The sequence below is a fragment of the Desmodus rotundus genome, chromosome 10 (genome assembly GCF_022682495.2).
Source record: "Desmodus rotundus isolate HL8 chromosome 10, HLdesRot8A.1, whole genome shotgun sequence".
Classification (NCBI taxonomy): Eukaryota; Metazoa; Chordata; class Mammalia; order Chiroptera; family Phyllostomidae; genus Desmodus; species Desmodus rotundus.
The window spans coordinates 111,072,555-111,099,892 of NC_071396.1; the positions used below are offsets into that span (position 1 = coordinate 111,072,555).

Below are 27,338 nucleotides of genomic sequence, written 5' to 3' on the forward strand. Positions count from 1 at the left end.
TGTGTTGCTCATAGGGAAAGAGCTGTCGTATTCCTCACATGGAGACACAGCGATGAGAGTTACCACCGCTGTTTGTGGACGTGTGGGTGCCCGCCTCAGTGGGTTTGTGTGACCGTGTGGTGCCTGGTTTAGGAGTGTGCATCGAACTTGCTGCTCTGCGTTTTACTCCGTGGTCGGTTGGAAAGTGTTGATATTCTTGTCACAGAGTGCCAAATGAATAGTAAGGATTCACGTCTTTCTTTTGAGATAATTCTAGTTTTCCTTCACATCCACTCCTTTAAAGAATTTTAGTAGAGTTGGCGTGCAGTATTGTATTAGTTTCAGGTATACAGCATAAAGGTTTGACATTTATGTAGTTTTTGAAGCGATCGCTGCATCAGGTGTAGTCACCATCTGTCACTGTGCGAAGTGACCACAGTAGTACTGACAACATCCCCTCACCTTCCCCCATCTCCTCACCCCTCCCCCTCTGGCAGCCATCAGTTTGATCTCTGTTTCTGTGAGTCTGTTTTTGTTTTGTTTGTTCTTTGTTTTAGTATTTTAGATTCTACATTTAAGTGAAATCATATGGTATGAGTCTCTTTCAATATAAAAATTGAAACAAAAGTCAAATGTTCTGAATACTCACTGTTGTAATGGGTAACTAGTCAGAACATACTATACCTAAGGATACATATTTACAAATGCCATCATATAATTGGATTATTGTTACTACTACTATTATTATTAGAAGTTTAAATGCTAAGTTTCTCCTTTTGAAAGCAGGTGTGGGAGTTGTAAAGTCTAGGCAGGATTTTTTTATAGAATAGGTACTTTGAAATTTTGGAATCTGGGCTTGAGTAGAATATTGAATATAAGTATGGCATATAGAATTGATTTTTATCTCTTCGTGTGCTGCTGGTGTTTTACTATCCTTACTGCTTGAATTGCTATTATATGCCTTTTATCCAAGTCCCCTGGTAAACCTCAGCTGCTCCTGCCTTGGAGCACTTGGTCATCATCCTCTGTGTGCTGTGTTGGGACATGATTTATAGACACCCAGCAGAGAAGTGGTCAAGTTCAGTTCTCCCAGTCAGAGACCACTGGTTTGGTTGGACCACACACTGTATGGATGGGCAGTACTGTCTTTGAAAGGGGAAGAGCCATTATTTCTGAGAGGCTGACATGGATTTTCAGATAGTATTATTTAATAACACTTCAAATAAGGTCGACTAATTGTAGATACGTGGCCCATTGTTTGTGAATATATTTTTAGTTCTTGAATAATGGAAGCACTTACTGTTCTTATTTGTAGTCTCGTAGGAGGTGTTTATGGACAAGATCAGAGCCCTGCCTGAGAAGCTGATAGATTTAACACAGAAATTTTTGCAGCAATAGAAACGATTTAGAAAAAAACCCTAATCTGTAAGCATGGCCAGTGATGACAAAAGACAAGCCAAGTGTCCCTTGGCCACCACAATGTGGTACTGTTTTTGAAAAGCTCAAAAATAAGCCAGCTAAGCAATATATTCATTATTACTTATAAAAATATTATCAAATATATTAATTATGTTACTGGAGGACATGTACATGTGTGGTAAAACTATACAGTCTAGTCGAGGAATGATAAAATTATTCAGCAATTATTTTTTGGAGAGTCAGCAGTGAATTGAAATTAGGGAAAAACAGGCAGATAGCTTTATATTATACTTCATCTTATATAGACTTTACATATTTTCAATGCCAACTATTATGTAAAGAAAACACTTTTTAAGTTAGTATTTAAAGGGTGACACAGCAGTTGCTTCCTTGCTTGTCTCAGCCTATTCAGGCTGCTCCAGCCGAGCACCGGAGACGGGGACTGGGAAGCAGTAGACGTTTGCTTTCACAGGTCTGGAGGCTGGAAGCCCAGCATCCGGGCATCCGCATCACTGCTTCCTATGCACGAGCTTAGCTCCTCCTCCTGTCCCTACACTGTACGGAGGGGGAAGCTCTCTGGATGGGGTGGGCATCCCTGTCCTAAGCGCACTAATGCCCTTCATGGGGGTTCCAGCCCCATGACCTAGTGACCTCCCAGCAGCTCATTGTTTAACGCCATGACCTTGTGGGTTAGGTTTCAGCATGTGAGTGGGGGGTGTATTCAGTTTATAGCACTGATGGAGAATCATACATGCACACCTTTGAGGGGAATGGAAGAAGACTCTCCTAGCATTATATGAGTGATTATTTATGCCTTTGTGGATATGTAAGTTATTTTAATGGTGTTATGGAAAGTTAGCCATTAAGTGGAAATCTGTGTGATTTGGAAAACAAGCTGAAAATTGCTAATTTTTTCATGGGCCTACAATAAATTACCGTCTGACATGGACAGGGAGGGAGGAAAAGCTGTGCAATTTAAATGCTGCTGAGCTGTAAGACGCTTCTCCAGCCCTCCTGCCCTAAGAGTCTTTGCAAGCATGAGCCTTTGCCGTGTGGGTCTCAGAGCTCCTGCTCTGTTCGAAACTCTTCGCGCGCTGGCCTGCCTGTTCGCTCTTGGCAGTAGAAATCACACACTTGTTTTGAAAAAACATAGCGAGCATCATTTCCTTTTGAAAAAAAGCCAAACGCTGCCCAGATTGAGGGCATGTGATGAACATGTTATGTATGAGTGAGCACTTTGGACAAGTGTCCAGATTCTTCCAGTTTCAGAAACTTTGTGTGGCTCACACAAACCGAGTGGCAGCTGTACCACTTGCTGGGGAGCCTGCCTTGCAGAGGACATCGGATCCCGTGCTCACTCCATCCTTACGGAAGCAGCCTTGGTTTTCCGCTGCAGCCCTTGTTTAGCAGTTAGTAACGAGACTAGGTTTTTCTTCCTCATATCCCGTTCTAGTTGTTTTGCTCATTTAGTAATAAATACAGTCCACTTCTTCCCTCTCCTCGCCCCCCACCCCCTTCTTGCATAGAGAGACACACAGAGCATTAGCAATGAATACTCGCCCACTGAAACAGAAACAGCACCACCATTTCACTCGAGGGGCCTGGCGCTCACTCACTGAAGGGCACTATTCCTACAGAATACGTTCAGTACAGTTTGAAGCCTATTTGCTGGAGAAAAGGGCAGTGTGTGAAACTGGATGAATTCTTTTCGCATGCTTACTTGATTGATATGAACTTAAATGTCATAAAGTGCAACCACTGAGTTGCTATTGGTTTTCTTTTCTTCTTAAAACTTAGGTGCCATAATCTCTTAAGTCTAACATGTTATTGCTGAAGAAAAGTGTCTGGCTGAACAGAATTTTAAAAGTTTGTCTCGTAGGTATGGCACATGCGTATGTCATCTTATTCGCGATTGGTCCTAAATGCAGCCAGGATAATGCGAAAGAGCATCTCCTCACGTTAATCTTTGGATTGTCCTTGCTTAAAAAATTTTCTGGGTGATTTAAAAAGATACACTATGCAAATTAGTTTTTGGCAATTTATAATTTAAGGGCAATTTTTTTTTAGTTAATACTTGCTTTTAAACTTTGATGTATTCAGGGAAGCTGTTCAGAACTTTCCTAGAAAGCTCTCCGTTTGCAAACATCTGAGCTCGTTACCTCTCCCGGTGCTGGGTGGAAGTCAGTGCGGCTGGGGCAGCACAGAACGCAGCCCAAACACTGACCGGTGCGCTCTGCAGCCACACCTCGTTCAGGACAAGGTCCGGGCCTGGGGCCACTAGCCAGCACCACAGTGTAGTGTCTTCCGGCTACAACACCAACATTTTGAACGTTAGCGATCACTGGACATTCTATAGTGGAGCTCGGCTGCTTTGAGGAGAAAGTAACACCAAAAAAATCACTTCTATGTTTATGCACAACATACATATTTGTAAGTAGAATTTTAAAATAAATTTAATTGATATTTATGGGGGCTAACATTGAAGAATGTGTCTAAAATTTGCCACCTGTAGTACTTAAATATAGTAACATTTAAATACTTAAATGTTCTGTTTACAGCCTTATAATACCGTTTAGGCATTAGCAATTAAAATGTGACTTGGTGATTTTTGAATATTTAAAAAATATTAGTGTAGATGTATATGGGGAAATATGTTGAAATATTTTGATGCTGCAAAGAGTTTATTTTCTTAGGGTACTTTTATTATGCCTAAGTATGTTTAATAAATAATAATAATAATATTCAATAATTGTCACAAAGTCATTTATAAGGGTTGGCCATTTTTTTCAATGTTGCTAAAATTTTTACAGTGATCTCAGATTTCCCCTTTAAAACCTGTAGTTATCCTTGGGGGACTTCTGTGGGTTTGGCCAGCAGTTATCAGAAAGCAGGTTAGAAGGCTCTTGGTATTCACAGCATCATTATTAGAACAGCCTTTCTACCACCAAAATTATACACGACGGGTTCAGTTTAAAGTCAGCAGGTGTGTCATTTCTGCATTTTCTAAAATTAAGAGACATTACAAACAAGTCATGAAGTTTTGGGTTAAAATTGTTTATTGATACAAATATGATTTTGATTCTGCATAAATCCTACTCCTTTTTACTTTAAAAGCTAAAGGAAAACACATTTCCTTCTGGCTTCCGTTCTGTGGAGAACAAAGAGCGCGCCAGTTCGGTGGCGACCGCAGCAGCAGCAGCACGCCAGGTTCTCTGTGGGGACACGCACCTTTCCGGGGGGACACGCACCTTCGGGGGGGGGCCCCACTGTACCCGCCCCGCAGCCCTGGCACTGCAAGGAGCGGGGATCAGGAGCGTGAGAATTCTGTGGCGTCTGTGGGCCGTGCAGTGCAAAAGCATGCCTGTCAGACGCTCACCTCTGCTCAGGCCGACAGGCAGCCCTGTGTCACTGTGCATTGTCACCTCGTGGCACTGGAAGTGCTCCTTGAAGCCAGCCTGTGCCGCACAGCCCTAGATGAGCCTTCATGGGTGCTGACCATAAAAAGTTCATCAAAGCAATGAGGCGGGGAGAGAGCTCAGTGCTCATGGGCAGAGCTCAGCACCAAGGAGTGTGAACTGGCTCCAGCTGTGACAATAAAACAGCAGGTGGCCGCTGTCATTAGGGTGGCAGATGAGGCAGGGGACTCACACGCAGCCCATGGAACCCTCATTAGTTAGCCAGCGCCACTGTACCATGCAAAATAGCTTCCATCTCAGTCAGTTGTGCTTTGCAAAATATTACACGTGGCTGTGCGAGTGTGGGCTCTGCCCTGCGCGCCTTCTCCCGTGGCTCTGGTTTGCCCTGGCCTTCCCTCCCCTTTGTGCCAGGAGGCCCCAGTCGGTCAGCCCCGGTGGAGGAGGGCCTGTGTCAGTCCAGGGATCTGTTCGAATTTTTACAAACAATGATCGTTTTTGCCCAAGTGCTGCAGTTACCACTACTTAGTATTAGGGGCGGCTCACTTGTAAATGATGATGAAACTGAGGCCTCTTCCTCTTGGATTTCAAACTGAACCTGCAGTGAAAGAACTAGAAGAAACGGAGCAGAGATGTCTGGAATTTATTGTTTCAAGTGCTATACCACAGACTTCAGAACTGGTTTTTTGGGAGTGATTTCAGTTCGAGGCAAAGCGTCGTGTTGTTTTAATAATAAGTAGGTCTGTGACCATTTCAGCATGCCGTTATGGTTGAAAGTGTGATATCCCAAGTCTCCGTGTCTTGGGGAGGAGAACTCCCAATAATAGAAGCCATTTTTCCCCTCTAATAATGCAGGGAAAGGAACTTAGTATGAGAGGAAGAGATTGGAGTGACAGGGCGTCTTACTGCCAACGGTAAACATGAGACGGGTCTGAGACACTGTCACCCTTCTTTTGCAGTTTCTAAAGCAAAACAGAGTCCAGACTTTATCAAGCAAGTTAAAATGTCATTAACATGTAACCAACTCTCTCTGTGCTTAGTGTGGGAAGACACAACAGACTGTTGAAGATTGCATTGTGGTTTTGTGGCATGTCTGTTATTCCTGTACTTACTAGTTGAGATTTTAAAAATCTATCTTTTAGGGTTTTTTTTTAATTTATGAATCAGTTTTAATAGTATGTTTAGTGTTTATGTCACCCCAAAATGGTACTTAGGGGCCTGTTTCTGTTGTCTTCTGTGTTCTTTTGTTATGTCTCTGCCATTCTTTATTTGTAAATTTTGGGCACACTAAGACAACCCAGGCCCCTGGGCTCACCTATTTGTTTGTTTATTTATTTATTTATTTATCTATCTTTTAATTTCCCCCCCTCAAGAATGCTAGACCCTCCTAATGATAAATTATATTTATTAAACCACGATGTGTGTACTAGGTAAGTTCACTGGTTTTGGCTTCTCGGCCTTTTGGCTGAGATCCCATATAGTATCTGTTCTTACCGGGTTTTGGAATTCCTTTTCAGTGAACAGATCTATTTCTCACAGATTGTCCACTGTTTTCCCTTTATTTCTCTGTCTTCAGTAAAAACAAAACAGACACAGTGAATGCTCTTTCAAGCCCATGCCACCGGTTCTCAAGCCTTCCACGGTTTGCCCGCGACACACCTTCTCTCCTCATCGCGCAGAGGCTGCAGCAGGGCACAGACCTGCTGCTCTCCTGCGGGTTTGCCTCCTTTCGTGATTTCCTGCTTCCTAGATCTCCTCCTGGACGATTCCAGTTTTCCATGGGGGTATTCATTTTCCTAACTCACGTAACCTCTTTGCTGGCTGTGACTTAATGAGTTGTAACGGTAACACTTGCTAACGTGTCCTATTTTAAATGATGAAAAGAGAAGAAACTATCCTGACTTTCTTATTATTTTAAGATTCCCAAGTGTTTTCATTTCAGTTGGTTCACTTAGTTTATTTGTTACAAATTCTTACAGGAAAGTCATTTAGCCAGACCTCTGATTAATCGACACTTGAGCCTTTCTCCAGGGCTGCTGGGACCGGTGACGACAGCAGCCCTGTCCCGGGCACCGTGTGGTCCTGCCTGGCCTGCTGCGTCCTCGAAGGAAGATGACATTCTGCTCTGTGCAGCTTCGTCATCACATGCATTCTGTTGTGTTCTAATTGTTTGCATAGTCATATTTCAAGTTACTCATCTTAGCCCCGTGTAAACCTTGGCACAAGACACAGACTGCCCCTGGTCTGCACACAACTCGGAAGGGCGTGCTCGTGCCCAAGGAGGTCAAAGAGACGGGAGTGTTCTCAAGTCTCAGTTCTGGGTTCTCATTTGTACATAGCTCAGTAAATGTTGGTTAAACGCACTGAATGTGCATAGCCAGCTTCGACTTCTTTTCACATAAATTGCAACTTGAATGTTCTTGTTTACCAAATAATATTTTAAAAACACTAAACTAAGAGGCCCCCCCACCCTGACATTGCTGTTAAACTAGAAGCTCCCTCCCTAAGTTTTGGAGAGAGTGCAGTTGGACTGCCCAGCACCCTCCCCCCCCCCCAGCCCCCCACCGTGGGCTCTGTGGTGGGAGGGAGTGACCAGGAGCCTTTCCTACTGGGTGTGAGGTTGTGGGCACAGCGGTGAGCCATCCGCCTGCTGGGTCCTGGGGGCTCAGCCTGTCTGGGTCCCACTCAGCCACAGTACGCCCTGCTCCCCTCTGGCTCCTGTTTTTCATGCCATCGTGTTGTCAATTTACTTAAGATGTCACGGAAGAAATTTGAAGACAAATTGTATGTAAAAGTGGAAATCCCTTTTTTTGGTGGATTTATTGATTGGTGTTTTATCCCGTGACATAAATACCCTCTTATATTTTAGCTCCTGCACATTTAATCAATAAAGACAATACCAGAATTATATGCTTGGATAGAAAGAGACTCTTAATTTATTAATAGTAATCATTTATGGAGACTTACTGCATTTCATGCAATATTCAGGCACTTTACTAGAGGCTCCTATATACTGTAAGGAGACCTATTTTTACCTAACCATTACTATAGTTAGTTCCATATTACCCCAGTTTCCTTCTTTGGAGATGAAGACTAACCATACTGTGTAGCTGACCACCCTTGGAGACCATGCACCCTCTCACCACGAGGGTCGGTTTCATCCGTGTTGAGTTTTTCCTCCTTGCCTCGTAGCCCCAGAGGGCAGGGCTCCCTGCGCTGTGTGCTGGAAGGATATGGGGGAGTCCGAGTCCCGTGAGCCAATGCAGGGCTCCAGTGGGGGCTGTGTTCTCCCCTCCTGCTCTGGGATGGGGTCCCGGGCTCCAGCGTCCCTGCAAAACCAGTTGTCCGTCCTGAGAGCTGGCTGGGCTATGGCACCCAGCGAGCCCTGGCCATGCTCCTTGGCCTGTATTCCTAACACCCCTCAGGGCTTCTGCCCCTGGGCTGTGCTCTGGGCTGTCCCCCAGGGCTGGATGTGTTTTCATTTCTGTCCCAGGCTGAGAGCAACAGTAACAGAGGGTCCCACCATCCTTTTGCCACCTTCAGAAGGGTTGCGGGAGCTCCAGGTAAAGGACCCGAGATTGAAGCCTGTGGCTGTGCCCAGCGTCTTCTCTGCCACTGCCCTCCCCTTCTTTCCTTCCCTCCTCATGATGCAGCAGCCACTCTGAAGCACTCCGAACGGGTCTAGTAACGCCATGTTTCTGACCCCTCGTCTGGCTGCCATCCCATTGCTGACGGCCACCGTCGTTCGCTAGTTGCCAGTGACGCCGTGGTCTACCAGGTGCACTGCGCCCCCCACCGTTCGGTGTCAGTGGTCTCGTTCTGTCTTGCACGGGAGTGCTCGTGGTTGGGCCAGGGCCGAGTCTCTGCCCTTAAAAGAGTGCGGTCAGACTCCGGTGCTGGACTCCACGCCAGCACCAGGTGACTTACTAGACGACTGCTCGTGTCTGTCGAACTCAGAGACAAAGCACGTTTCCACCACTGGCTTCCTTACTCATTTTGGCAAATGACTTTTTAGTTAAAAACAAAACAAAAGCAGCAGCCACCTGAAATAAGACCAGGCACCTGGATTAGAATTTGAAGATGGAGACAAGCAGAGTGACTCAGCGATCCAGGGCAGCAAGGCTCCAGTCCCAACTTGGACTCACGTCTCTGCTCACATCTCAGGTCTGTCAGCTGCCAAGGGCACCGTGAGGAGGGCTGAGGAGGGCTGCGGGAGTCGGGGTGGGGAGCTCTCGGCACAGGGCGTGGCAGCCTCCCTCCCTTACAAGCAACCGGACACCAAACAACAGACCCTCCTGCCAGATTGCTTCCTTGGTAGGAAAGTGGTCCGTATTTGAAGTCTACACTGTAACAGTGAGGTCTTCGGGGTGTAACGTTTACAGTTATGATGGCACTAATAGTTGCACTGTTACAGGGCCCCTCGCCAAGTGCCAGTGGGAGTGACTCTCGAAGTGAAGGAGCACAGACTTGCTGGGTGCCCCCTTCCTCCTCGGGGGAGTGTAGGCGTGTGAGCGTGGGTGCGTGCGTGTGAGCACACGTGTTCCACGTCCCAGTTCCTTCCTGAGTATTTCTGATGTCAGCCGCAGCTGCCGTTTTATCACATCTGAATGCTCACTGGTGGTTTGGGTACAGAGTGTTAGCTCTCAGGGAAGGCGTTTCTTCATGGGGATTTTTCAGTAATGTAAAAGCATTTGTTTTTGTGAAGAAGCAGAAACATTCAGGAAAACAGTCCTAATTTTAGAGCACTAAGGGATTCTTGATGATTTTAACTGGAGATGCTGATCATGTGCTGTGGAAGGACGTTGCGTTGTGCAGAGTCACAGGGCTGCGTTTCACACGGGGGAGCCTGGGGCCTGTGTGGCGATCACAGCTCAGCGTCGAGAGCGTCCCAGGATCGGTGCCGCGAGAAGCTGGGAGATGGTGCGGGGCGTGCGGTCGGCCTTTGAGCCGCAGGGGTTTGCACGGCACGGGTCCCCTTCTGCAGGGTTTTTTCTAATAAATACAGTCAATTCATTTTCTCGTATGGTTTTCCTTTAGCTTATTATATTGTAAGAATACAGTATATAATACATAAATGTACAAACTATGTTTTTTAAATTATTTATTTTAGAGAGGGGAAGAGAGAGAGGGGGAGAGAAACATCAGTGTGTGAGAGAAATATTGATGGGTTGCCTTTCTCACGCCCCCCAGCTGGGGACCTGGCCCTCAACCCAGGCATGCAGTGACTGGGAATCAACCCAGTGACCTTTCGGTTTGTGGGGTCGATGCCCAACCCCCTGAGCTACACTGGGCGGGGCCAAACTATGTATCAGTCGGCTGTTTATGTTGTCAGTAAGGCTCTGGTCACCGTCGGGCTATTAGTCACTATGTTTTGTGGCAGTCAGACAAAAACAAGCACCGTCCAGTCATTTAACAAGCGCAGCAATGCTACGCTGAGCTTGAAGAGATGCCGATCGTTGTAAAAACAACAGCCAGCTGAGTGAATGGCATTGGTTTTATTATTTAAAAACTCAAGGTAAAACTTCTCATCAGGTAGACAGAGAGACATAGGCTTTCAGAGGAACATTTGTGAAGACGCAGTTGGTGAGTTAGGAATCTGGGAGCAGGGTTATGAACTTGGGGAGGCGTGCGGTTGTCTGGGGCGGCTGTTTTGCGAGGGAGCTCACGACCTCAGGCGTGTTTTCAGTGCTGTCAGCTCAGCAAAGAACAAGTGGCCCAGGCGAGGCCCGGGGTGGAGAGTCGTCCTCCAGGAGGTTCTGCATGGAGGCCGGGAGGGGCGCATGCCTTTGAAATATGGCTGTGTGGGAGTGAGAGCCTCTCTGGGTGGGGGAGAGGCGTGGGTGGCAGAGACCGCGGGGGCTGCGGGACCAGTAGTAGAGGCCAGGCACCAGCAGGTTCTGTAGCCAGTGGGGGCAGCCTGCCTACAGCCGCCCTGGATAAGATGTTGGCTGTCTCCTGAACTTGACTGTGTGCTGCAGGAAACGGTGTCACAGACGGTTGGAGAGCCGTGAAGAGATGCAGCGCGGGGAGTGCTCATAGTGGCCCTCGGCTCCTTCTCCAACAGGCGTCTCCTTTCCTCGTCCTCCGTGCGGGCACCTTCTCCTTAGACACCTGTTCCCCTGACCTGGGTTTTCAGCCCTGGGTGTAGAGACTGCCTGTCGCTCGTCTTTGTACCTGCAGACCCCACTTCATTGCTTGGAGTGTGGGTGCAGTAGCTACCTGGAATGAGGAAGGCTGTGTAACAGCCATGATGCTAAGTAGTGCGTTTTTTTTAACTCCCCTTTATCAATCTGGAGATCAGTGTTACCTCCCCACAGCACAGCTGCGGGTGCAGAGGATTAGTGGGTTTAAAACGCTGTGTGTTGTGCAGGGCCCCGCGTGCTGCAGGCCAGCATCAGCGCCTGATCTCAGGCCCGGGGGCTGCAAAGCCTCTGCTGTGCAGTGCCAGCCCAGTCGCGTGGTGCCCCGGGTTCCACACTCCTCAGGGACCCGCAGCAGGTTGTTAGTCGTGTCCTGAAGACGCACTTTGAGGGGATGGAACAGGCTTGCTCCGACAACAGCGTCCAGCGGCCCAGGGGGTGTCGCACACGCCACTCCGTCTCGGGACCCTGCGTGCCAGCTCCCCACCTGGGCTCACGGGCCTGCTCTTCCAGCCAGTCCCGTCCGGCCGTATTTGACACCTGTCCCTGTTTGTCCTGTAGCATCCCTGTGGCCATCCTGCCGAATGGCGTCTGCAGGGTGTTTGGCAAACGTTGAGAATCCGGATGAAGTCTAAGGGTTTTGGTGTGGCTTTCTGAGATCCTTCAGGAGTCAGCACTCTGCCTTTTCTGCTACCTCCGGTTTGTACTCACCTGTCCAGCAGTGTTTCTCCACCTCTCTGTGTTATTTCGTTCCTCACTGCCCATCATCTTCTGCTGGCCTGGACTCGGAGCCCTCAGACCAATTTACGCGTTCTGTTCGTAGCCTTTTCCAGGACCTTCTAGAAGCTTCTGCTTGTTGTGTCCACCTGGTGCTCTACAAGTGCACCTGACACTTACATCATTGTTTACCCCCGCTCCTGTCTGTCCCTTGGTTAGGCCTGGATGCCATTTATTTGGGGTGCATGGTGCTTATAGGTGGTGTTAAAATGTGGGTCTTTAATCTGGGCTTGAAATGAATCACACTGACTTGCCCTGTGCCTCCTGTACAGGCAGGGCCCCCAGCCCGGTCCACAGATGGCATGCAGCTGCTCTTCCTGCTGACGTGGCACCCAGCTCTGCGGCATTGGCCAGTGGGGTGAGGTGGGACATCGGGGGAGCGATTATTTCTCGAACCTCAAGCCTGGGGTGGTCCCTAGCTCAGAGTGGCAGAGATGTACGTAGTGTCCTGTGCAGACATTGGTCCTGTAACCCTGCTAACAGCCCCGTTAGGTGGGACAGCTCCTGCTGTCCCATGCCAAGCAGGAGGAAGCCATGGCAGCTGGTGGGGGACCGGTGTGAGTTCCCCGAGCGGGTTCCTGGCAGACGGGGAGGGGAGCCCGGTGGCTTCTGTCCAGAACCTGCTCCTGCACGTGAGTGCTGTCGGCCTCCACCTGGGTGGTGGCCGGGCCAGCGCAGGCCCCCTCCTCCAGCCACAGGAGCACCTGCACCCTGCACCTGTAGGGACACTGGGCCTACGAGAAAGGAGGGGCTTGAAGGGGCTTGTGGTGGGAAGGCAGGTCCAAGGCCCCAGCAGGTGGGCTTCTGTGGACTGGGCCCTGAGGACAGGGGAAGCTCGTCGGTAGGGCTTTCTGGGCAGGAGTGCTGTCTCGGGGGACTCTCGGGTCTAGCATGAGTCTGAACCCTTTCAAAATAACTAAGGTTTCTTTTAAAGATGTGTTCAGTTTCAAAGTTTAGAATTTTCACTTGCTTAGGCCATTCTTTCTCCCAGTGAGTTAAAATTAGTTTTAGAGATTTATCATTCGAAGTCAAAACTGTACAGGGGGGACAGAACAGAGCCTTGGGTTTGTGGCCGTATGAGTGTGTGATTGTTCCTTATCCTGTGCTTGTTGCTGTGACTTGATTTGGGGGACCTTTGCTCTTTTTTGCTGTCCCCCCTGCACTCACCTTGGGGAGTAGAGACAGGCATCTAATTTCCATGGCTCAGAGTCCCCGTCACGTCCGAGCTGACTGCCGTCCCTGTCATAGGTGTTGTTCGAAGTCCTTGCCTCGTGATCCTTTTCTAGGTTGTCTCACGGACATCACCTGGAATTTCCTTGGAGCGGTTCTGTGTATCTCTTAAGGTGTCACCTGGCTGGCCCACGGGGGTGGAGGCTTTTGGAGCCGGGACCCTGAGCCTGCTTTCTGCTAGTGTTACTGGATCACAGCAGGCCTGAGGCCTAGCAGCGCTGGTGTTAGCCGTGGCTCCATGGGGGGCCTCCACCTGCCCCTCTCGCCCCACTGTGTTTGCCTTGTTTAACCCTCATGGGGCACCTGGGGAAAGTTGCTGTCCTCACATGTCCATGGACAAAGCTGCCACTCAGACCCTGTCCTCAGTTACTCGAGTCACGTAAGGCAGAGCCCTGATGGCCGCCGCCCTTGCACTGGATGCCCCGCACGCACCCGTGCCCATCCTCACCCGTCCCCACGGCTCCTTGGGGCCTCGGGCTGCTCTGGTCAGCCGGCCTTGCTGCCTGTGGGTGGCTCGGTCGGTTGTTTTTCTTCCTGATGCTTCAGCAGTGGCTGGGACCTGCCAGCTGCCTGGTTGTCCAGCTTGCCCTGGTTCTAACAAGCCACTGGGGACACGGGTGGCCGTGCTGCGGAGGGGCCAGAGGGAGTGCTGTGTCGGCCGCTCAGGAGACGTGAGTGCTTTCATCACGTCTCATGTTAACACGTTTTTAGGCATCTTCTTTTGCCTTATGCGTTACTGTCTTTAGATTCTAAGCAAATACATTTATCCTCCCTGACCCCTGGCCCCTGTTGACCTGACCCTCAGGAATCTGCAGGTGGCTGGGCGTCGGATCCCACAGGTCTGTCCAAGGGACATCTGACTGTCTCAGAGACAGTCAGAGTTCGGGGCGGCACCCCGCTGTGGGCACTGCTGTCTCCTCGGGTTCAGAAGGCACCCAGTCGGCACAGCCCCGCCTCTGCCCCTGTGGCACACACCGACCCCGGAGTGCCGGGCTCTGGGTGTCCAGCCCTTTCTCTGCACTCGGGCGTTGAGCTTCGTTCACTTCAGAGGAGGTCGGTTAATCGTTCACAATCCTCGGGGGGAATAATCCCACAGTGGAAAACCCTAAGGACTGAAGGAAGAGGTGTTCCACTCTACTGGGAGTGTGTAGGAAAAACCGTTCTGAAGTGAGGACGTAAAACACGAGGCCTTTGTACGGAGGAGGAGAAGTCTGAAGTTGAGGTGTAAATGTCACTACGGCGCTGCTCTTTGACACCTAAAGCAATTTTAAGTGATGCTATTTCAGGCAATTATAGATACTTGGAAATCAATCATATTTAAGAAACACTGTTTTTTATTATTTCAAGGTGTTCCTCCAGCTTCCCAGGCACTTGCCAGATGCACGGCCTCAGAGTCTATTTCTAGCCTGGGCTTTGCCCCTAAACTCAAGACCAGCCGATCGGCCTCCCGTTAGACATCGCTCTCAGACATTGCTGGGCCTCGTCCTTGAGTGTGTCCCAGACCGGCACTGTCCCTCAGAGCAGCCCGGTGGGCCCAGGCCCACAGCTTGGGTGGTCCCTTTGACTCCCCGCCCACTGCACGTGGACCCTGACTTGTTGGCTCTGATCACGGGTACACATCTAGAATTCGCCCGGGTCGCTTGCTAGCCCTTGGTCCAAGCCACTGCCATCTTTGCCTGGGTTATTGCAAGAGGCAGCGATTACACTCCTCTTTTCTCCCTCACCTCCTTTCCCTCTCCCTGGCCCTCTCCCTGTCATAGAGGAGTCTGCCAAAGCCTGAGATCAACACGCCTCCTCTGCTCTGAGGCCCGCACTGCCTCCGCCTCCCTTAGGATGCCAGCCAGGCTCTCAGGGCCCACGAAGTCCTTACCTTCACCAAGCCCTCTGCCCTGCCCAGCCCTGAATTTCCCAGGATGAGAACAGGCCCCACAAGCTCACGGCCCAGGTCTCGGGCACCCCTCCGTGGGTTGCGGCTCCCCGCTCCTGGCTGTGCCCAGCCTCTTACCTTCTTCCTCACAAGTCCTATGTCTGAGCCACCCAGACATGAAGTGTGGGGCCCCTGCCGACCTCTGAGATCTTCCTTCTCTGTTGCTTCTCCAACTACTTGTCCCTATGTAAGATGCTCTCTGTTCCCCGTGGTGGCCTTGTATGTTTCCCTCACTGGGCTCCATGCTGTACGAGGCAGGGGCTTGACTGGTTTTGTCACCGAGCCCTGCCGCTGCCTCCTAGGTAGTGCAGGCCGTGCTGAAGACAGGGACTCAACGCGTGCGTGGGTGCGGGGTGGGGGGGGGGGCCGCGCAGGAGTGTAGCGGACTCTCAGCCACCTGTCCTGTGGAGAAGCCGCAGGCCTGGGAGACAGCCCCACGAAGGCGCCATGGGTCTGAATTTCCATCGCCCCGCAGACCCTGCCCACGCTGGCACACGGCTTGTTTCAGCGCGCATGGGCACGTGGAGGAGGCACACGGAGGGGGCACCGTGGGCAGGAAGGAGCCTTCCAGGGAGCAAGGCGTTTCCACTCAGGGCTATTCAGATTTGAGATGAACTTGCCTTCTCTCTGCTAGTGTCTGGATTGTAGACCTCCCCAAACCAGTGAGTGTGTTAAACGTTTTGAAGCAGCGCTCCGAGACAGGCAGTGAGGGGGCGTGCAGCTGTCACAGCGCCGTGGTGTTGTGTCCGCAGAGGCTGCCGAGTCGGCTTTGCTCCGTCACGCCTGACTTCGTGTTTTTAACCGAGATGATACCGAGACTTTTACATTACTCGTGCTTTGGTTAGACCAAATTCGAACAGTTTATACTTATTTGAAATCGGATTTTGGATGAATATATAGTTTGCATTTGACTATAACTTGAGTATGTTTTAGTATTATATAGATTTTTTCCATAACAAAAATTATTATTCCTCCAAATATTTAGTATGGTATTGCAGATTTTCGGTGGATGATCCAAGTGTGTTACATTAGTAAAAGCTTCCCTCCCCATGTACCTTTGTCTGCTGTCCTGTGCAATGGCATGTTTTCATTTCAGTTCCTAACACTTACACACTCTAATTAATAATATATATTCTTTTAAAAACTGCACTGTGGTTTCTAAGCTCAGGTCTCTTAAATTATACTGGTCATGTAAATAAGCTGTGCTTTGCAACTTTGGGTTCTTAACCTTTGCTCTTTGCTATTAGCTTTATGTTTTTTTAATTATAGAAAATAGAGGACAGCAGGAAAGTTATGACTCACATGGACTGTTGTTATTACTTTATTCTTTTTTAAGGAAATGAAAAATGTTAGTTGTTTTGTCCGAATCAAGCAGAGACAAAGGTGGAACATTGCGCACTGTTACTTTGGCCAAGCCTTTAACATCGTAACAGTTTGAGTTGTCACACGTAACGATTAGTTTTTCATTTTAATGATTGATGGTGTGATCAGTTGTTCACAGTTGTGAAGCGTGTATTGTCCGTAGTTATTAAATGTTATAGGAAAAAGAATAAATGTTACTTATTTTCAGTGTAGAGAAATGGGTTATTTGAATAATGACCCATCATTTAAAAAATACAAATATATTATTTTAACCACAAAACTGAGGTTCCGTGATACTGTATGAAAGTAACCAATGTTGACGGTCCTGGTCGCAGTTTTAGAAATTGCCCCGGCCTTGGCTTTTGACGCACGTCCCTCCCAGACGGCCGCCGTGCTTCACAGTCCTGCGCAGCCTGCTGTGCACACGCGTCCAGATGGATTCAGTGTTTAACGTTAAGAGTCTTATAACATGCCGATTTGATTTGTAGCCCTTCATTCCATAGCATGCTAATTAAAATCATATTTTTGCACATGTCCTGCCTTTCATGTACATATGCAAATAGATGCTGTTGCCTCTCAGCTATTAGTAATTAACTTTATGAAGGACAGCTGTAATACATAATTAACAAAAATGTTTGCGAGCCCTTTTATACTGCAAGTCACAATAGTAAATTTTTATTTTTTGTTTTTTGCTTATGAGGAAGCCATTTGAGTCTGCCGCTCCTGAAGGAGATGTGAGTTGTTTACAGCAGTCACACAGCGGAATTAAATCGGTGCTGTCCCACGGTCACTAGCGGACGGTGGGCGCTGTGGGGACTGGCTGCAGGTGCCAGGCCCTGCCGCATCTCGGGCCCCAAAACTGAATTTAGTGAGCTGATCCGTGTACAAAATAAGGTAGCTTGTCAGGTAATACTTCTTCTTTCATCTCCCGATACCTTCCCAGCACTTCGGTGCTCTGTGTTCGCCAGTGCCACGGATGCGACGAGCGTTTATATCATTGCTAAACAGCTCAGCTTCAGATTATTGCTGTGTTTTTAAGGAAACTTCATGAAGGCTATATTCATTTTGTCTTTTACAGTCCCTTAAATATTTAATAAAATGACATTTTCTGAAATCAGCTCGTGATTGAAGTGTGGGAGCAACCAGGGGGCAGTGAATGTCATTATTTTGAGATACTGCTTTCTCGTGGCTTCCTGACTGACAGCGCAGACAATGGCTGAAGAGCTGAAGTCATTGTTCCGGTGCCGTCAGTGCGCTCGGCGGCAAGGACTGGCCAGTCCGAGTACACATGGCCATTCCCTCTGGTCTCCGAGTGCATCCCTCCTGCGAGCGAGCTTTCGGTCTGGCAGGGGTGCCGTGGTGACTTGCATTTTTATGTGCCATCTGTACATACCTGCCTATTTTTAAGTACTTCTTGCAATCCTAGCAGAGGGTCAAGTTTTAGTTCTGTAATTACTGTTTTGTTTGTTTTTAGGGTCGCTTTTGTCATGAAGAAGCACTTAAACACCCATCTACTAGGCAGACACGGAGTCGGCACCCCGAAGGAGAGGTAATTCTCATTCACCTTTGAAAGTTTGACAGCCTGTTTCGTTTCAGGGTTTGTTTCCGAAGGCGACTTCTAGGGTTTTTCACGTCAGTTCGCACGGTTCCCATTCATGGCACTCTGTTGCTGAGCACTGTGGTTTATGCCCTTCTCCCACCAAAATCTACTGTCGTAGTAAGATCTGAGAAGGTCTGAGGGACTCTGAGTTTGCGAGTTTGTAAAGCAACCTTGACACAGTGGAAGAGTTAAATTAGAGGGGCTGACCTCTGCGAATCCTTTCACTTGAGCTAAACTAAATATGTAAGACTAAGCTTTGTCTGGTTTCTCCTGTATTTTAATTTTGAGGTTCTAAAGTAACATTTCTGAGTTCTTGTTGTAGAATTAAACATCGCCAATATTAAGAAATACATCTTTGTCATCCTCAAAATAATGCTGGAGTTGCCATGTCATGAATAATAATACTGCAATTATTGTGTCACCAACTGCCAGGTTTTCTCTGTTCTTGCTGCTGGTATCATCATTAGCTTTATCCCGTAGAGTTAATCATATTAGGTGAACTGAAGTACAGCACTGTCAGCTACCAGGTAAGCAGGGCTACTTCTGAAGTTTTAAGTCTTTGAAACGTGCAGCTTGCTCAGACCAGGTGCAGGTCCGCTCCCTTCCTTCAAAGACAGGTCCTCAGCTTTTCCTCAAACCCTCCACAATGGTCTCAAATTCTAGATGCCCCTGGAAACTTGTTTGTCTAAATATTGTTTTAAAGTGTCGATAATCCTGCAACAACTTCTGCCACGCTGTGGCCTGAGGCCTCTTCTGCCATAATTTTAATGTTTAATTGCCTTTTTAAAAAGTTTTAAAAGCACTTACCAGTATTTTCTATGTGTACGTGGCATTTAACTCGACTTCTCGACTTTTCTGTTGGAGGCGTCTTGTTTTCTTCAGCATTTTAGTTTGGATGTGCCAAAATCTTGGGATATCACATCTGTCTGCTTTTTATCTCTGGTTTCTTGTCCTTTTTTTGGTCACATTATATTCAGTTTGAACTAAAATGTATGTGTTGATCATGTCCTGATGCAGTATTCTTGAAATTCAAAAAATTCTGTATTATTTGAATTATAATTTGTGACCTGTTGTTTCCTGAGTTCAAAGTTATGTTTCGTAAGTGTTTGAGAAAGTGGAAACAAAACATTTTTAATTATGAGATTCTCATTGCTTTCACATGCATTGTGTCAATTAATTATTCTGTGACCTTGATAGCAGAGTATTATTATTCTAATTTTATAGTTATAAGGACTGTGATTCAGGAATATACATTTTTTTCAATATCTCATAATAAATGTTAAAATTGTTACTTTTCTGACTCCAGTTCCAGTGCTCTTTCTTCTACTAATTATATTGTCTCACATTGAGAATCTTTACATATAGGTCCTTAAAGTGTTTTATTCATAAATGAATTTGAACAAAAGCAGTCTAGATCAGATAATTAATGAAAAGAACATTTTTCCTTCCCTACCATATAACTGGTACACATTTTGAACTCAAAGGTGCCATTTATCATCTCATACATGTATTTACCCTCTGGGCCCTTAGAAGCAGTAGGTGCCCCTTTGCCTCGGAGTGGGCCGTTACCTTTCCCTGAGCACGCCAGCGGCACTCTTGCCCGCTTCCCGCTTCAGACCCTGAGGCATAAAGGGGGTCTGGAGAGAGGCAGGAGAAAGGTGGCCTGTCTCTCTCCCCTTCGAGATATGGTAAGCCTTTCTGGCATCATTGGCCCAGTTTTCTCCTAAAATCAGGAAATGACCATCAAATGGGAAATTTACACCCCATCTTCTGGGTGATTACCTTCTGACTAGTCCGAGTTTGTCTAAACAATTTATAGTAGCTCCTGTAGACCCCTCTCCCCACTATCCCCTCCCCACTCCCCTCTGGCTATTGTTACATTGTTCTTAATTTCAATGTCTCTGGTTATATTTCGTTTGCTTTTTTCTTTTGTTGATTATGTTCCAGTTAAAGGTGAGATCATATGGTATTTGTTCCACAAGGCCAAAATCAAGGGGGAGGGTAGAGGTGGAGGAGGGAGGTGGGATTGGCTGGGGTGGGGTGGAGGGATGGGGAGAAAATACAGACAATTGTAACTGAATAAAAATTTCTTAAAAATTAAATACATAAAATTAATTAATCAATTAAAACTATTTAAGAAAATAAAATAAAATAAACAATTTGATTGAATTGTTTCCCCCCTAAAAGCCCTGAACTTCAGGACACTTGTCTATGGTGCCAGTTTACAGGACCTTCCCCCTCCTGCCAGGACCTCGGCAGCGGCAGCAGCAGCAGCAGCAGCATTATTTCCCCGCCGGCATCCCGAGCGGGAGAAGACTAGGATTCCGGTAGCAAAACCCAGCCCAGTGAATGCCAATAGGCTCCTTCCTTCCAGCGCCCTTCCTCTATCCCTTCCAGAGGGAACTGACGCCTTTTCATGGTCTTAGGAAACAAAGAAACTCTTTATCAGCATGTGGAACCGTCACTTTAGGCATAACTGTTCTCTAAATTAAGTTATGCATTTTTTTTCTTACCTATTTAAAACATTAATGTCTTGGCTATAATTTTGCAAGCTTGCTATATTTTAATTTCTCCAGGACAGTATAATCAGTTTATTTTTTATGTTTTGAATTTGATTCTCGCCTTTTATGCATTGCGTATTATAGCAAATAGTAATAGAAGTTAGCTAAATAGGCTGTGACAGTTAAATTAATAATGCATTTTGTTTGCAAGTATTTAGGCTTTGTGCTTTGACTGATATATGCAAAAATGATAATTTATTACAAATCAATTCTTATACTTACACTATCTTTTAATGAACCAATAAATTTTGTGAGGATGACTGTGATTAGCAACAGAAAACTAAATAATTTCAAATATATTTTTTAACTCCATGAACAACTGAAGTGATGGCTTGTATAAGAACATACTTTTATGTTCCTTAATTTGCATGAACTTATTTCAAGGTAGTGCACTGCCATATTTCTGAAAGCTTGTACATGTAAATGTAAATAACTAAATATAGCCAAGTTCAATTCACATTTTAAAATAATAAACTGCACTTAATTTGCAAATTCACTCTAAAGTATTCCCTATTTTAAATAAGCAATTCTCCTTGTAATACAGTAATCAAGATGTCCTTATGACTTTAAACTCATTAATAGTAATCTGGGAAACGAGCTTCTCCCCCATCGCCACAATTGAAATGGCCATAGGAAGTGCGCTGTGTCTGGTGAATGCCGGGCGCATCACCCAGGAGAGCCCTGGGGGGTGTGGGTGCGGTTCAGCGCTTAGAGATCAGCTGGCTTTGAGTGACAGGGGGAGTAGGAGGAGGCGAAAGGACCGCTCAGCGCCCCAGATCTGATCCCTCTGGATGCAGCTGCTCTGGCAGCCTCTCAGGCGTGAGGCTGATGTGCTCCCTCAGCCCCAGGGCCCAGGACAGGGAGGTTTTTCCCAGTCGTGGCTGCATGTGCAGATCCAAGGCTCAGTGTTTCTGCCGCGAAGCCGTTCCTGGAGGAGCCTCTGAAGGCCGTGTGTCTCGTGTCCTTGTGGGTGTGGGGTGAGTTCAGGCCCCTGGGCCGGGCTCAGGACCGGTCAGTGCTTTCGTTGGGGACATGCGTGTCCCCCAGGCCTCCCTCAGGTGTCTGAGCCCTGACTCCCATGTGTTAGACACTTGGTTTGTGGTCGGTCATCTTTCCTCGTCTTGACCTGGAGTCTCACCGAGCTCACAGTCTTCCCTGTACCGTCTCCTGTGCACTAAACCTCAGCTAGTCTGACGCTGCAGCTCTGCTCCAGGTCCTGAGGGTTGCGCACCATCACTACGGGGCGCGGCGGCGTGGGAGGCTGTTGGCGTAGGTCCGGTCTCCGTTCCTTTCTCTCTTTCTTCAAAACTTCTGTATTTATATGTGACACTGTGTGGAAGTGTCACCATTGCTTCCTGTGTTTCAGCGTAGAGGCAAGCCTCGCCCGTTTTCTTACAACACGAGAGTCCCAAAGCTTGCTTTCACGAGCACGCACAGCGGTCGTCGAAGCTTTGCCAGCCGCACCTTGGGCTGATTAGAAACCTAGGCTACTTTTCAGTGAGAGAGTAACACATAGTATAAAAACTCCGGATTCGGAAGGGCTTGTGTTCCTGGTGTGACAGTAACTCCGGTTGTTGTCACTTTACCGTCCATTTTAAGGGAATGGTTTGCCTTTGGCTAAGTTGTTACTACTGCATGTATTTTTTTACTCAAGGATCAGTAGTTTCCTCAGTGTTACTTTGTGTGCATGGCTGTGAGGGGAGTACCATTTTCTACTTGACGCCTGAAATGGGAGGCGCATTCTCACGGACACACTGAGGTGGGCTGTTGGGGTTGCCTGGCCCTCCTCTCATCTCGTGGGGGCTTGTTGACAAGGCTTGTCCTCACTTCCTATCCCCGGCTTCTGGCACCTGCGTGTTGGTCTTCCCTGTCACTTCTGCCCCTACTCTGAGGGTTGCCAGTCTTTTTTTCCTTCCATGAGGGTCAAACTTAGGATGTTTTTAGGATTTTGTCTGCTTTAAAAACTGTTTACACAAGCAGTAACTCTGCTGAGCCAAAACAGAGGACAGACATACCAGTTCTGTTCCTGTGGCTGCTTGATCATCATCATCAGCAGCAGCAGCATCCTTCCCATTGGGTATGCTTATTGATTTAGGAGAGGGAAAGCGGGAGGGAGGGAGGGAGAGAAACATGGATCTCTGGCTTGGGGGCACGGAGGGGCATGTGGGCTGCGTGTGCTGACCTCGGGTCCTCGGGTCCGGGTGTGACCTGGACCCTGGATGCAGGGTGTGGCGTGAGGCGAGGAACTGAGACCCCTGACGGCGCACATTTAGGAGAGGGTCTCCAGTGGGGTGTTCCGGCAGGTGGTGTGTGGGGACGGGAGCGGGAGCCTGCAACCTGGGGCAGAGTCGGGCTGGAAAGGGCCCCACAGGCCTCAGTGATTGCTTTACCTCGGCACCCACGGGAGCCAGGACAACCTGGAAGGCTTCTGGAATCGCATCTCTGTCAGCGTGGGCTTCAGACATGGGGGAGACTGGCCCCCGAGTCCTGTCGGAGACCTGACTGCTGGGAGGCCTTCCCTTTAGTCAGGCACATTCTCATCCTGCTCCCCCCACCCACTGCCCCTTCCCCCACACGCATCCTGCCTCTTCCCCGTGCACTTGGGCTGTGCTCCATTTGTCCTGGCTGCCTCCTGGCCGTCAGGCCCGGCGGTGTGCACCCCACACTTGGTCTGACACCCTGACTTCTCCCCCGTGCTGCTGCCTCGCCTCCCGTCACCTGGCTGTGCAGTAAATGCAGGAACTGGGCAGCCCGCCCTGCAGCCCCCACAGACACACCCGCCCACTGGAGCCCTCTCTGCTGTGCCAGCTCACCAAGTCCTTAGAGCAGACACCTATGCCTCAGCGCTGATGCTCTACATTAAAACAACATCTCACTCTACGGCCTTCTTTCGTTCCTGAGTAAAAATAGATAAAATTGAGTTTTGTGGCGATAGTGGGCCCTTCTTTTTCTAGTAGGTATGTTGCCATTGCTCTTGCATGTAAAAATACATTGTTGTTGGATGTGAGAAATCAATTTCTTAAGGGATTGTTTTTTGCTACCATTTAGTCTAGTAATTCAAATCAGATCTTTTAACTTTTTAAAAAGTCAATGAACAAGTGATCCCAGATATGATGGATCCAGTGTGTTAAATGTTCCGAGTGTAAGTGTTTTTCTCTGGCAGGCATCTAGAATATTTTTGGCTATTCTGTTCTTTTCTTTTACTTAAATTACTTTTAGAATGCTGGGGCTTATACATCTGGACTCAGACTAAAATATGCCTTAAGCTCTTGTCTTTAATTCTTAGTCAGCGCCAGAATTAAAGAGAACAAAAGCCTGTATGTTCGCCGCAGCCTTCAATTATGGTTAATTACCAACTTTATACAGTTTTCATTATGCACACTGACTTTTTGTGAGCAGTTCTTTATATTCATGATGTCTTGGTACTTGCTTATAAAAGTCCAAGATTAAAATTTTTCCTGAGGAATTTTCAGGAAACTTACAGCCTTTCTGAAATAATTCTTATGAAGTTGGAGCAAAGCAATTTGATCATCCGTTTTAATAGAAGAGAAACAAGATGCTTACATTTCATTATCCACAGAGCTCTAATAGGAAGAATCAAGGATTTTCATAGGTTATTCTCTAAGATGTTTTCCTCCCATGCTTTGGTTCTAGGGTCACTTGTGTGATTAATTGGGAGCTTAAAATAAAGGGTCAAAATATGGTGCCCTCCCGTCCTCAGCACCCACAGGAGAAAGCGGGCAGACAGTGATGTGCTGTGGGGCATGGGGGCCTCGTGTTGGCCTTAAGACAGAGGACTGTCTCACATCAGCTGCTCCCTTCCTCCTTTCTGAAGAATCATGACTCGGGTTTATGTTTCCTGCGCTACGACTGCCTCCAAAGATGGAATCAGATGAAATCCACACTTAAGTCAAAAACGGTCAACTATTGGCCATTTCGTGTGAGCCAACCTAATTCCACTTAGAACCGTTTCTAGCATAAGATGTTAAACTAGACATCTGCTTTCCAGGGAAGTAAGCATTTCCATGGAGTTTTGGTGTGGTCCATTTCTTTCTTGTAGTGTGGACAGTGATTTCCTGGACATGGACCGCACGTGTGTGTGGTTAGAAATCGGGCAAGCTGAAACGCAAAGCTCTCTCAGCACCCTCTCCAGTACTTCCACTCGGTGTCCTGCTGGGAGCCACGCCACCAGGCTGCCAGGCCGGGGTCAGTGTGTGCTTCCTTCCGAGGCCCCGAGTTTGTCCCAGTACATGCAGCCTTGCCAGACTTCCAGTCTAGACCCCACCTCCTGCCGGCAGGAGGCCCGGCCAGCTGCTCTGCACACTCGGTGCTGTCTCCCTTTGGAAGAGGCCTGCGCCCACCTCAACCGCAGGCCACCCCTGGCGGGTGAGGGCCGCGGCTCTCCTCCTCCGTCTCAGTGTGCAGAGGGTGCCCCACACTCAGTGAGCCATCGTGGGTTTAAGACAGTGAAATCTGTGCTGGAGTGTTTTCCAGACGGATTTTTCCTTAGCTGGTCTAATAGATGATTTGTGGCCACATGATGAAAAAGGTACTGCCAGGGAGCGAAGCTTTCTGCACCTGCCCACACTCTGCTCCTCGGGGGAGCCCGCCCTGCAGGCGGGCCCCTTGCCCGTGGGGCTCGCGCCTCCTCCCCTGTGCTGCTCAGCAGGACCCCGTTCCCGTCTCTCAGGGTGGCGTGCCGAGCCCCGAGGTCATGGTTGTGCAAATACAAAAAATGACCCTGTTCACATGTATGCAGCGTTTTATAGTTTAACCAGTGCTTGTTTTAGGTAAAACCACATTAAAGTCGTAAGGTGCTAAAGTCTGGGTGGTACCTGTGCCCCCTTCACACTGGTCTGGTAGAGCAAAGGGTTACGGGCAACAGCAGAGTCAGGAGACCTTACAAAGTTTCTGTTTACGTTAGACCCCGTTTTTCTTTGAAGTTGACCACACAGTGAGAATTTCCTCTCTCACGCTCACAGAGCATCGTGGTGTCGGGTCTTTCTCCTCGCCTCACGTTCGTGATTATGTAACGCGGACATGCCGTGTATTTTTGGCTGGGTTTCAGGGCTCCTAAAACTTACGCCTTTGCCTTTTCGAAAAAGTATACTGTTATATGATACTCAGATTTTTAAGATGAAAAATTTTAACAAAGGAATTAGCCTAATATTATTTATGTTATTAGTACTCATAGTAATTGCACCGTACGAACATATTTCAAAGTTGCAGTGAATTTTTGAGTCTTCTCCCTCGATCAAACGGAAGGGAAAGAGAAACCCAGCACAGACCACCACCGTGTGAAACCAGTAAGAGCCGCGGTGCTCTGTCTGAGTTTGGAGGAGGGCCTCAAAGACTGCTGCAGGGGCGGGCGCCTCCCAGAAGCACAGCGCCTCATCAGGCCACGGGGACCCCTTGTCCACGGAGCTGTTTGACTCGTGCAGGAAGCTGTGGACTTGTGCGACTTCCCATTCATGAAGTTGTTGAGGTTCTGTGGGCGCTCTGGCTTGAATCAGAGGTGCTGAGAGGCCACTCTGTCAGGCTCGTAACTCAGCTGGTGATAGAGCCCAGCCCTCGAGTCCAGCACAGCTTTGTGTGCCGCGCTGTGCTCAGTGGAGGCATCCCGTGCCTCTGACAAAGTGGTTGAAGTCTCAACAGTTTAACCAAACAGATCCAGCTGTTGGAGTTGATGAAAATAGAGAGGGAAAAAAAAATCAAAGAATCTGATCATTCTTAGCTGGAAATACAAAGTTGGGAGAAAGTAAAATCTGTAATGTAAATTCACAGACATTCATTTTATGATTGAATGGATAAATGCAGAAGATGGGGGTCTCCACTGGACCTCCAGTTTTGTTCCTGGAGGTCTGTGGCGTAAGACCGGGAGGTCCAGCATTTAAATGACCACCGTCGTGGAGACGGAGACAGGCTGGTGCGTGGTACTTAGATGTAGGTCTCTGGCTGGCACACAGGGGACCCCTGCAGTGAAGGAGAAGGCGGCCCTGCACACCGCTGCACGGGCTGTGCATGACAGGAAGCAGTTGACCTGGACAACAGTGTCACTCGTTAGAAAACCACGGATCTGTAAGAAGTTGTCTGGACTAACAGTGGGGACCTGTCAGCTCATGTCGTTGTTCCACACCTTTTAAGTGTGAGGAGAGTTTGCTTTGGAAACTTTGGGAAGCGTTTTCCTTTGCATAAAGTGAAGTGGATCATGGAGGGATCTCTGCTGCCCACGTTGTTGAGAGAAATAAGTCTCGAGAGTGAAGAGCTTGCTCCTCAAGAAGAAGGGACATGAAGCCAAGGCACGCCCCTTTCAGATGGAGGAAGTGTGGGGGCAGCTAGATGTGTGTCGGCGAGGCACCCTGCCCCTGGCTTCCGGACAACTGCAGACCAGCCTCTCTGGTTAGGGGTCCTGGTCGAGTCCGCAGCATCTGAGGGAGGTCTGAGTGAGCTCTGTCCTGGGACGGGGGTGTGTCCTCAATGATGGAAGACGTGACCGGCAGTCAGAAATGGCCTTGCTGTTGTGTGCCCTGTCTGAAAGGACTGTTGTGCTTTGGAGTGATCTTGCGCCTGTCTCCACCACCAGCTTCATCTCCTTTTCTGCTGGCTTGGGCGCCAAGTCCCCCAGAGGGTTCAGAGGACATGCTGGGCCATGCTGGCCCAGGGGCTTTTGCCGCCCGGTGACCGGCTTCCCCACTGGGCTCTGGGGGCTGCAGCTGCATGGTTGCTTGGGTGGTGGGGACTCCGGTGGACAGCACTTCCAGTTAGTGAGGTTCTGAAATACGAGCACGGAGTTCGTTATTTTCCTTATGGGAAGAATTCATAGCTTTATTAATGATTTTAGACTGCATTTATAGAATCACGAAGATTCTAAAAGAGTCACTATTTTTTTTAAGTGCTTTATCACCTTTCAGGAAGGAACGTATGTTCTGT

At 48.2% G+C, this 27,338-nt stretch overlaps 1 protein-coding gene across 2 annotated transcripts in view; it reads left to right on the forward strand.

The window, feature by feature from the left end:
* The window catches only part of ZNF407 (zinc finger protein 407), a 311,190-nt gene that overhangs the window by 116,313 nt on the left and 167,539 nt on the right, over positions 1-27,338 (forward strand). Inside the window, exon 4 of one of the 2 annotated variants that reach the window (XM_024580703.3) lies at positions 17,722-17,796. The exons of the other annotated variant lie outside the window; for it this stretch is intronic. Coding sequence (XP_024436471.2) covers positions 17,722-17,796 — 75 coding nt within the window. The remainder of the gene's footprint in view (positions 1-17,721; positions 17,797-27,338) is intronic. 2 annotated transcript variants of the gene reach the window in all.